Raw genomic sequence first — 12,047 nt, 5'->3', positions numbered from 1 at the left:
CACGCCTTCTTTGATTTCTTCTAACTCCTTCTTGAGTTGCTGCCATGCGGATGATCCCTCCTCTCTTGGGAGTTGGGTGGTCGTATTCGTTGATGAGGCAAAGCTTAACTGTGACCGTTCCATCTTGACAACTTCTTTTAGGAAGTCTTGAAGTGAGGCATGTTCAGGGAGTTTATCCACCAACCTTATAGCAATGGAAGGGGGTAATGCTTTCAAAAACCATCCCTTCATAACAGCATCATTAGGTGGCACAGACATCTTTGCCGCCAAGACCCTCATCCTTGTGTACATCTCAGAGATGCTTTCTCCAGGCTTCATGGTGTCAGTGGACAACTCTTGGACAATCATGTGTTCGAATTTTTCCAACTTGAAAGTGCGTAAGAATTCCTCCCTTAGGTCTGTCCACGTCTGGAAGTGGTCCGGAGGAAATTGACTGTACCATACATCCGTTGCATCCTCCAATGACGAAGGAAAGATGTGAAGGAACGCATGCTCATTCTCCACACCTTTAGCTTTACATGCTGTGAGGAACTTCCTCACATGAGCTTCCGCATCCTCATGGAGGTGGCCTTTGAACTTTTGAGTCTTCACGTGGACCTTGTTGAGTAGCTCAAGAAGTCTAGCTCTGTCTAGGGAACTGAGAACGGCCATCCCCACCCGAGAGGTTGGAGAAGATGCAAGAGTTGGAGGGAGTCCCGATGGAGCTGTAATGAGTGTTGGTGTTCCCAAGGAGGAGACCACCCCGACAACTCCTCCTGTGGAGGACCACAATGGGGAAGTCACTACTGATGTAGTCATAGAGGGAGTGTACCCAGATGGTAGCGCGTAAGTGGGGGGTCTCGGTGTTGCAGAGGGAAAGGGTGAGAACATGGAAGATGTGGGGGTGAAAGAGGATGGGAGAGCATTTGGGAAAGAGAGGGACGGAGCTGAAGTCATGGATGAGTAGGCAGAAGGGAAGGAAGGAGGTGGTGGAAAAGGCAACACCGGTGTGGATGGAAAGGGAGATGAAACCATTGTGGCAGGTAAAGGCATGGCCGGAGCAAAAGTACCCCCCAATGGAATAGATGTAGAAGAAGGATTAGCTAGGAGCCCGGAGCTATGCATAATAGATGAGGTCGCAGCTTGTCCACAAGAGGTTGAGGCAGGAGCAGATGGAGTCACCACTCCGGTAGAAGAGGTGGTTGATGAAGACATCGTTGCAGGAAGAGAAGAGGGGCTTCCTTGACCTTGATGAGTCCCTGAGGAGCCCTCGTCCTTAGTACCCTCTTCTTTCACCTGTTCTCCGCTTTGCACTTCTTCTTCTCCGGAGTCCGGATCTGACCACCAAGGTCCCTGTTGATCCAAGTCAATGAGAGTGTCGATGAAGTTACTTGCTCTGGCTACTGCTCCAGTGGGCTCACTTTGTGCTCGAGTTGAGGGCTTCGCAAACTTACGTCGCACGTAATGCTTCTTGTACCTAGTTTGATCTGCCGGAAGTCTTTTCTCCACTCTCCTCAAGTACCTCCTAGTTCTCTCACTAGCTCCTTCAAAGGTTTCAGAACTACTCGGCATAAGACCTCTCTCTAGGACCCTAGATCACGACTTCTCTCGTGCTACTCAATACCAACAGTGTCCCACCGTGATCGCCATAAACTGTTTGAGGGGAGGGGTTCCTATCCTTCCGGAGGTGTTACCGGAGGCCAAAGGCCACTGGCGTGAGAAGCATGAGTTGTGCAATGCTCTAATGCAATGGATCGTGCAGAGCGCACCGTTTAGTAGTGTGCGAGTGTCGTATGCTATACTGCAGTGAACGACGACGTACGAGTGCACTATGCTAAGTGACAATCACCGGTGAACTCCACAACATAAACAAAATAAGAAAATCCTACACTGGTGATCAATCCCCATATCCGGAAGAGACAAGAGAGATGAGAAAGTGACCGAGTTGGCCAATGTACATATCACTGGACGTGTCCCCAAGTCACAAGTCGCAAGTCACAAGAATACACAAGTCGCAAATCACCAGAATACACAGGTCTATCCCCATAGTAGACAAAGGGTACACACAAGTCTCTCACATTCGCTCCTTGGCGAGCTCGTAGCTCTAGCCTCTATCTCTCCTCACTCTCCTCTCTTTCACTCCCCTGCCGAATGCCGAATGCCTCCTTTTCTCTCTCCCTTCTCCTTCATCCTCATCCCCCGCCTTGGAGGGTCCCTTCTTCGCTGAGAATCTCCCCTCTTTCTTCCCATTGGTCATCCTCTTATCTCCTTAGCTGTTGAGGATAGCCGTTGCGCCGCTGGCTCTCTTGATGGCTTCGGCGACTTCCTGACTCCCTGACTCGCCAGCCTGATGGTGTAAATTCTCCATGTGTAGGTGAGCTGGTTCACCGCACCACTGCACCACTGTATCACTGAACCACTGTGTAATATAAATACTCCTGACTGCTCCATGTGCTAAGCTCACTCTCCATGTGCGCAGCTCTTGATGAGATCACTTTGGACACGGTACTCCTGGTTGACCTGTGTCGACCTGTGGTTGACCTGTGTCGACCTGTGGTTGACCTGTGTCGACCTGTGGTTAACATGTGTCGACCTGTGGTTGACAGCCTCGGACAGTACTCCTGGATGAACCCGTGTGATCGCGTGGCTAACTTGTGTTGACACATGGTCAACATGTGGTCAACAGATGTCGTCATGTGGTCAACGCCTGTCGACAGGTGGTCGTGTGATAAGGTAACAAGGAGGGACTGTGGCTGAATAAGAAAGGCATCGTCCAACCAAGTATCTCTGCCACAGAAGTGAAAAAGGAAGGCATCCCAAGCTGCTCTCTCCAAAGAGTGAAGTCCTCCTTCTCTGCCCCCTTTTTTGTCTGACGGTAACTCAACCATGTTAAAGTCACCTCCAATAACCCATGAATCTGCAATGGGGGCCTAGGAGAGCAAATCCTTCCACATAAGGACACGTTCCCCTCTAATGTTGGAGGCATACAGGTTAAGGAAACCAACCTTACGCCCTCCAATCAAAAGAATAATCCACTGAGCTCTAGAGGGAATAATGACTCCGTGTCCAACAACTAAGGGGAGAACCGACTGCGAAATTGAAATAAAAGTGCCCTCCCTGATGCCCAAGGCAGGCGACCAAAAAGTATGGCCAGAAAGTGACCTGCCTGACTTGGCACAATCTCTAGAATCCAGTTTGTGCTCTTGAATAAATAAGATATCAATGGAACCCCCAGTAACACCTGGATGAAGCTGATCCCGGATCAGCTGTCTACGGCGGCGATGTGGGATGCCACCTAGGCCCTGTATGTTCCAACTAATTATCCTCATCGACGAGAGGATGTACAGTGGAACACCTTACCCGACCTAGTGGAGGAAACAAACCCCTCAACAGGGGAAGACCTCCTACTCGAGGAGTGAGGAATGGAACCAAGTAGAGGAAAATCAACAGGGGAAAGAACCCTGCCACCTGAAGAAGAAGCCCTGTCAACAGGAAACCCAATCACTGGCTCACCAAAAGTAGAGGGCACAAACTCCTCCTCTGGGAAATCTGAATCATCTGCCAGGGCTGAAAATGAGTTCCTGTGAAGCAAGCCCGGCACCGGAGTGCGAAGGATCCCTTCTGAGGGAAGAGGATCAATAGTGTAAACCATCCCCTTCCCCCTATCCAAGGGAGGAAGTGAGGACTGCTCTCGGTCCTGTGTCTGCCTAGCCGCGGAGACCTCTACTGCCTTAAGGAGAGTGCTTGGCACCGTTGGTTCTAGGAAAGAAGCTACAACCGGGGAGGAGGTCGAAGCTTCAGTGTCTCAGACTATGCACGGTGAGACTGGAGGGACAGCTCGAGGTGAAGCAAAGTCCACTAGTTTACCCTCGTGAACTGAAGGAGGGACCTGCACTTGAACCGGAACCCACTGGAATGCGTCATGTGCCCCTGAGTTAGGAGGAGGTCGAGGAGCAAGTGATGGACCTGGGCTCAGAGGCTAGTGAGCATAACATAGAAAGCTCATCTAGCATGGTTCAGAGGCTCATCATGCATGGATGCATGATCAACTTAGAGGTCTAGGAGACCAATGCACCAACATCTTGGAACTCTCAAGCCAGGCCTGATAAACAAATAGACCTATTAATGCCAATACATGGCTCCCACAGTACATCCCCCCTTGGCTTCATAACAAGACATGTTAGGAAGCCACACACCAAAATAGGAAAACCAATACATCTTTTTAGGAGGACTATCCAAGGCAGAGTACCTTTAGACTCAATGACAACCAAACACTCAATTACATATCATTTTAGGGGGACTACCCAGGGCAGAGGACCCCAAAATACATCAAGCTGCTGTAGGAATAATAAAAATAGATCTCTTAGGAGTAAGAGATGTCCTCTAAGTACCTCTAAGTAGCCACTGCACATGTGTGCACATCCCTGCGAGTCAATGATGATGTTGATGAAGCACTAGCCATGGATGCCCCAAAATATGTGTCGGTGAAGTCCATGGGGTAGCTACATGGAGTGGTCATGGCATGACTCTCAAAATAGAAGATGGAGAGTCACAAAAAAGTCGATGTAGTGGCTGGAGGTGCCACAAGGACTAGTAGAGTCACTCAATATGCAAGCCTAGTACCACGGCCAATTAGAGAAGTGTAGTACTCAAGGTCTTCTACAACTTTCCTGAAGACACAAAGTCGTGATTCTGCTTCTAGGTCTAGATAGAAGCGTCACATCGTCCGCAGGTCACAGAGAGAGCAACGAAAACAGCACCACTCTAGGACATCTTTGTAGCTGAAGGAAGGAGAAGAGCTCACCAAGGAAACGGAAGAGAGGTAGAAGAAGCTCAAGTTGGAGAAGAGGTGCCACTCTAGGGATTGTATCACTCAGCACAAGAGGCCCATACCGAATTTTTTATGGAGTGGTCTAGATTGCACAACTGATGTTACAACCAGGGTGGCTTGGGAGACCTTGATTCTTCCTACAAGAGAAGGGGGTTTGAATATCATTGAGCCGGATCTACAGTGCAGAGCTTTACTCTGCAAGGTTGTTGTAAGAGGACTTATGCCGGGACAAGAGCCTTGGAAGGACTTTTTTATCAGATGCATACAGTCTCGCACACCCACCTCAGGGGATGATTGGATACACAGTACCAGATGGATTTTTACCACAGCCCACCTTAGATCTCCTTCTTCCCCTCTTATGGTTGCTATACTGAAAGCATGGGCCAGCTTTAGGAGTACTCTTCGCAGGATTCCCCCGTCCACCCCTGCAGAGATTGAAAGGCAGCCTATCATGTGGAACGACAGTATTTTGGATGAGCATGGTAGACCACTTGGAGCTTCTCTTTACATGCAGTGGCCCAGATGGGAGAGGGGCCTTGCATCTACTGTGGGAGCATGGAGAGCCTTCAAGAGGCTTCCTACAGACCGTCAGGCCCAGGTGGTTCTTAATCTCAGAGGGAGTGCAGTAAGAATTCAACAGATTGATGTAGCCTTGCCCTTGGATTGGGTGGACACAGATGACATGCCTATCACTTGTTCCACCTGGATGGGGGCATGGCATTTCCCAGATCGGGCATTCCTTTGCAGGTGATTGCTTTACGGAACACACATGAGGATGCCCTAGTCTTTGATGTTTCTTCAGGGGGCAGGCTGTCCAAGTCCACAGATGATATATTGCTCGGGGTACCGTTTCAGCCAGTCAGGATAGTGGCCTTCATGGAGCATGGCTCTCTTTCACAGTGGTACTTGGATCCTGACCTGCTACTCATTACCCTGGGCTCATGGAGGCTGTGGCTCTATGGAGGTGTCCCAATTAAGTTTTTGTAGTGGGACCCTGGGGAATGGGAGTGGATAGATGAAGGGCACCAAGAGAAAGGCACCCCCTTCTTTCGTTACACAGTCAGTGATGCCAGGAAATTCTAGCTCAGCTGTAGGGGTTGGAGGCCCACCAAAGCTCCTCATTGGGAGAATTTCCGATTTCTGAAGACTTGCACAAATTTTTTTAGCAGAGGCTCTGGAAATCTCACCGGAATAGAAAAATCACTCTCTTCCTTTGGCTTTCTATTCATGGTGGGATAGCAGTGAATCATTGGAGATCCAGGTTGGGGGCAGGTTTGGGGCCGACCCTACTTGCCCTCATTGCCTTTTCGCTTCGGAGACAATACAGCACTGCCTTTGGGATTGCAGATAGGCGAGAATCATATGGAATGGGATTGCAAGACTTTTCAGCACTTTTGTTCACCCCCCCTTCTATATGACCTGGGGATCAGTGGCTTGGCTCACTCTTTCAGTGCCCCAGGTTTTCTTCGAGAGACATGACTTGTCTTGGGCTCTACACATCCGATGACACGTTGTGGAGTCGTGCTCTTTAGAGGATGTTGCAGCCACTCTCTTCAGGGCTGCTCATTCCTCGGTTGACTCTCCATGGTAGGTTTTAGCTAGCATTGCAGCTTGGCACATTTGGAGAGCCAGATGCACTGAGGCTATGGAGGGTTCTCAGGTTCACCCTTCTCAAAACTTGTCTAGTACTTGGACAGATACGGTACACACTCTGATGGCCATATGGGCGACCATGCAGGGATCCTCTCGAGCAGCCTCCTCCAGCAGAGTTACTTTTCTCGCGGATTGGAGAGACTCTCCCTTCCTTGTTGAGACTTCTACAGAGTTGACTTGGCATTTTCAGCCTCAGCCTTGGTTTGTTTCTACCTCATTTTTCTGAGGTGTTTTTATTACATGCTTAGCATGTGTATTTCTGCTCAGAGCTTGCTCTAGCGAGTTTCTTTCTTACGTAATAGAAGTCTCTTTTTTGCACAAAAAAAGAAAACTCTGTCTCCTGAAGCAAGATGTCTAGAATGCGTATCCCCTTCTAGGACATATCCGGGCAGGACTGCTCAAAGTGAAGTAAGATTGGAGAATGATTCAACATCGTGGTACCTGCTAAGATTCCAATGGATCCCCCTCTGTGTAGAGCCCAGTCTCCAACATAGAAATGGTCCGGGAACTCTAGCAATTGGTTGTGCCTCCTCTACCCGAAGGAGAAGTTTAGGCTGCCTAGAATCCTAGTACAATCTGCCTCTCACCAGGGGTCTCTGCCACCACTGATCGTCAAAACAAACAGTTCCCAAATGCTCCTCTCTGCTACCGGCGTCTTTGAGAAGGAGTCCCCCCCTGCTTATCCTTCGCAAACTCTAGATTTTTAAAATTGCCTCCAGCAATCCATGAGTCAATATCTAGAAGTCACTCTGTCAGGCATCTCCAAAAGGTCCGCCAGTGTTGTCTGCATACCGGTGCATAGACGTTCAGGAACCCTATCCCGAGGCCTCCTGCTACATGGGTTGGGCGACCATTGTGAATACCCAAGGCGGGTCTGGAGATGCAATTGTGGGCTGCATTGACAATCACTGGTGGGCTGAGGGCCAGGCTGAGCGGCAAGCCAGGCGGAGGAAATAGCAGGAGTAGAGAGGAAGGGAGGCAGAGGTGAGGCGTGGAGGTAGGAGAGGCAACGAAGAGGGGAGGCAAAGGCGAGGCGGGGGAAGGGATCTATGGCTGGGGGGGAGTGGGGGGGGGGGGGCTATGGAAGGGAGGCGAAGGCGGAGCTATGGTGGTGGTTGGGGGGGGTGGGGGGGGGCAGCAGGGCGAGCAGCAGCCCATAGATGCATTACTTTTACATCTCGGAGTTTTACTACAGATAGTCTTAAATTTGAAATCTGTTGTGCTACTATAAAATTTATCAAAAGGACAATTTAGTCTAGTTGGAGACCAATTCACTTGGGACGTTTAAGTTTTCCATTGACCACTTAATGATAGATGGAAAAGAAAGCCATAGTATTCCAGCCCTATGACTGGGTGCATTGAGTTGTCAAGGTTTGTGTACTAAGAAGATTGTAAAGAAAATTATAAATTGCAGGCATTAACAATTAAAATGCTTTGAAAACAATGCAGCAAGTAACAAAGGACAATCAGGGTCATGAAAGGTGCAAAATCCGAAAGTAAACACAAAGAGAACAGAGGGATGATAATAAAAGATAACATAGAATGGGAGCAAAACTAAGCCGTCTTTTGCCCCAAACTACGAAGCTCGGCTTGAGGCTTTTTTAACCAACATGCAAACATCAGTGATGAGTCACCAGGCTATGCAACTTCAACAACTGCTCTCAAAACTAAAAATTGAATTCACGGTTAAGGCAACAGGTCCAGATGCTTCCAAATCAAGTTTTACCATCACAATTTAGAAGGTATGCGACTTAGATATCATTGCGTTAACAAACTAGTCCTTTTTTTCTAGTATACTTCCAACCAATCTGAATATAAGAGTGATTAAGTTAATGCCTAAGAAGTCAGAACAGATTCTTGCTAAGTCGTTGGAGGCCCTCAATGATGTTGAACTGTGTCTACAAAACCCTAGCTACGTTATCTTAACAGTATCATGTTCATTTGATAAGAAAAGGTTTAATAAAGAACCTCAAAAAGAAATTCACGATTCACACTAATATCATGTTGTCTTGAAAGTTTCTTCACAGCAACTTCCCGTCCATCTTTCAAACGACCCTTATACACCCTACTACTTCCTCCAAGGCCAATTGCATTTTGTTTAGAAAATCCTTGCGTGGCTTCATGCAAATCCTTGTAAGAAAACTTTGTAGCAACCACACCTAGAAAAGGATTTACATCAATAGATGGCTTCAATGATCTCTTTCCTTTGCAGCCTGCAAAGAAAAGAAGAGACTGTATGAAGTGGAGTTATGCTCACCCAGGCCCATAACATCAACAAATATAACATTCCTTCTAATTTCTAGATTCATGCATAGCATCTCTCTCTCTCTCTCTCTCTCTCTCTCTCTCTCTCTCTCTCACACACACACACACACACACACACACACACACACACACATTGGCTGAGCACAGGATACACTTCATTGGCCAAATTAGAGAGGTAGTTCTTCCGCTCACATTTTTAGGACCCACGGACCAAGGGCTTGATTTTTGACTCCTTGGTCTACCTAGCAGGGATGTATGGCAGCCCTAGTTGGAGGACTGATTTGTCAGAGCTCGAGTGGAGTGCCTACATGTTCTCATGCTATCACGGATGATTCACAATAAGTAGTTAGTTCCCACCAGATCATTCTGGCTGCGTTTGGGTCATCTCCAGTATAGCTTGATGCAGCATTTCAGGTTATCACCTACCTATACCGGGTCGGGGGGTACGGAGATTACACTTCTGGCCGCAGTAGATTACTATGGCTAGCATTGTCCTCCTCTATGGCACTATCAGCGTAGCAGGTGATCAGAGATGCTGGTTTGCATGCATAGAGAGATGGTTTGAGCGACTGGGACTCCACATGGATAGACTTCTCCCCTTCCGGTATAGCATTGACACGCCTTTTTCCCTTCTCCTATCTTGAGGTCAACTAGGCCATCCGTGAGGATCTTTTGCAGCTACACACATTCAGGACCTGGTGGGGACCGAGCAAGCTTCCAATGAAGCTCAACCAAGTGTAATCTATGCATCAACCCTCTATTTGAGTTGTCGTTTCGCTGGCTCTGTTTCACAATCATGGCGGGGCCTCATGGTGTGGGAGCCCGCATGGTCTGGCTAGAAGAACTCAGTGATTGAGCTCTAAGAAGAGTCTATCAAGGAGGTCTTCTCTTATCTCCGTGATTGACATAGATGCTCACGGTGTTTGTGAATGAAGGTAGCTAAGTATCTCTAGTCTTGGAAGGAGAGAAAGTGGGACAAGATCCCATAACTGTCTCTAAAGAGGCAATAGAAGCATCCTCGGATCTTATAGTATATACTGAGCATCTGAAAATGAAATGTTCCTCCGACTCAATCTCATGGATGTCACATAATGTGCATATGCGTCTCTCCCTAGGCAAACCCTCAGCCCTGCCACTCTTGATGCAAAGTCTATGTGAAGAGACCCGAAACTGCCTAATAGAGATCCTCAGTGAGTGGGGTAGGTGGATCTATGTATATCCTGGTGGGTCGATAAAACCCTCCACTGTGATATATAAACAATGATCCTTGGTTCAGAGTTGGGGCTCCACCAACAGGGATCATAGTAGCCCTTATTAGACGCAGAGCTATGACTAGGAGACGACATAGGACCACGTCTGCGGGCTGCTGCTAGTACTCAATCTCTGACTTTATGCCTTCACTACCTCATCCCCCTCGACACTCTAGTGATGAGGATGTTAGTGTTGTGTAGGCGATCATCATTCTGACAGGAGTATGTAGCATTCAGTACTTATCATTCTGACATGATTATGTAGCACTCAACACTTATCATTTGCATTCTGCATTGGAGTGGAGGCTCGTTTAGTAGCTCCACCTACACAACTTGTTTGTATCAAGATTTTTTCACTGTTTCATAGACCCATCGGTCTTTCGAAGACTTTAATAAACTCTCTCTCTCTCTCTCTCTCTTGTGCGCATGCTCAACCCTCTACTCCAACAGTGCCTCCCTACCGTGAAATCGTAGTCCTTTCCTGCACACTAGGGTCCTCCCAGCTCCTCCCCTAGCTCGTATGGATCTGTCTCTACCTATACTATTACCATGCGTTTGATTGACTAGGCAGGTCTACTCACCTGTTTATTAGACATGTATCTACTTCATTCACCATTTTGGACATAAGGCTGTTCATGGGAAGCTTGGATAGGTCGGGATGCTCCTAGCAGCCAAGAATTCTGCCCTTTGGCAGCCCATAGGACCAAAAGGGCCCATAGCCAACAGAAATATATCAAATCCAGCCAGAGACTTCCGTATGTATTGAGTATGGTAGCATACATGGATAGGTGAAGATCTTGAATGGAATGCAAGAGGCTATGAAAAAGGAGCATGACACCCTAAAGAAAAAAGTGGAAGGCAAGATTCCAACACAACATGGTTCGAAGTGCAAGAAGTCAAATGGTCTGGGCTAGAAGTTCACAACACGAGAAAATATAGCTCTAAAAAAGAAAATTGGGAATTGGAAACTTCAAACTACTCAAAGGGAAGGTGAGATGGAGGCACGGGCCAAGAATTCTCAGTCATGGTCTCAAGTTGTGAAGGGACACAAGCCTCTTAGGAGGCCTTCCAAATCATCAAGGAGAAGAGTAGAGAAGAAACGAAGCTCTTAACCTCGAAATGGTGGGGGAAACAACGGTGCAACCAGCCCCTAGAAACAGCCAAGAAGTGCAGAAGTTTAGGGTGAAGCAAATCCACATTGAAAACGCTTGGAGAGGAGGAAGACACCATTCACCTGAGAAACCATCGATCATCAAGTTTAGGAATGTGAAAGCAAGACAAGACATCTTGGAGAAAGCAGAAAACTTGGACCTCTATCTTCATAAGTAAGAACCTCATAGATGCAAATTGAACAGCAAAAAGAGGGCCTCAATAAGGTCATGAAGGTCAAGACTAGAGACAAGTAGATTGTTTATTTGGGGTGGGAGACCAGGGCTAGTGGCAAGGGATTTGTTTATATGGGGTGGGAGAGTTTGTTAGAAATGACGTAAACAGAGGGTATCCTATGCAGCATTTCTTTCCGTATGTGTACTCAACATACATGTGTGTGCAAGCCAGTAAGTAGACAATGCTCCAGAGAGAGATATAACTAACATACACAATACAAAAGAGTCTAGAGTCTCACCAAACTGTGGTCTTCTATCCTTACCAAAGTTGTCCTACTATCTATAGCCTAGGTGTGCAGCCTCTAGCTAGGCCTAGGTGTGCAGCCTCCTGGGAGCCATGTATGCAAGGCCCTTGCCACCTCCCTTGGACTTGTGGAAGCCCTTCTAGCTGGCCTTCTCCTACTCCAATCTGCTTTACTATTTGCTACTCTGATGGATGATGTGATCCTTGTACCTTGATCCCTAGAAGACAACCAAAAATACAACCATTCCTTGAGCTTGGTCTACAGTACACGGATTCCTTGGTCCTCCTAGATATAGGCCCAAGACTTGCTGCTCTGTTGCTCCAGTTTGCTCTGGAGTGGTTGCCACAATGCATGCCTTGTGAGCCCTGAAGGCTCCCTTTATATAAGGGAAGTCCCAAAACCGACCCAGTAGTGTACTTATTGGACGACTTGCAGCCTA

The 12,047-nt window shown here is 47.7% G+C and overlaps 1 protein-coding gene across 3 annotated transcripts in view; it reads right to left on the bottom strand.

Annotated features, from left to right (window-relative positions):
* Positions 1-12,047, bottom strand: part of LOC147887797 (receptor-like serine/threonine-protein kinase NCRK) — a 195,636-nt gene that overhangs the window by 83,531 nt on the left and 100,058 nt on the right. For all 3 annotated transcript variants that reach the window (XM_087393528.1, XM_087393527.1, XM_087393529.1), the window contains exon 6: positions 8,432-8,676. In XM_087393528.1, coding sequence (XP_087249654.1) covers positions 8,432-8,676 — 245 coding nt within the window. The remainder of the gene's footprint in view (positions 1-8,431; positions 8,677-12,047) is intronic.

Source organism: Dipteris shenzhenensis, chromosome 22 (assembly GCF_047967505.1).
Source record: "Dipteris shenzhenensis isolate YYH24624 ecotype China chromosome 22, Dip_SZ_1.0, whole genome shotgun sequence".
NCBI classification, from domain to species: domain Eukaryota; kingdom Viridiplantae; phylum Streptophyta; class Polypodiopsida; order Gleicheniales; family Dipteridaceae; genus Dipteris; species Dipteris shenzhenensis.
This window is presented reverse-complemented; position numbering and strand designations above follow the sequence as displayed.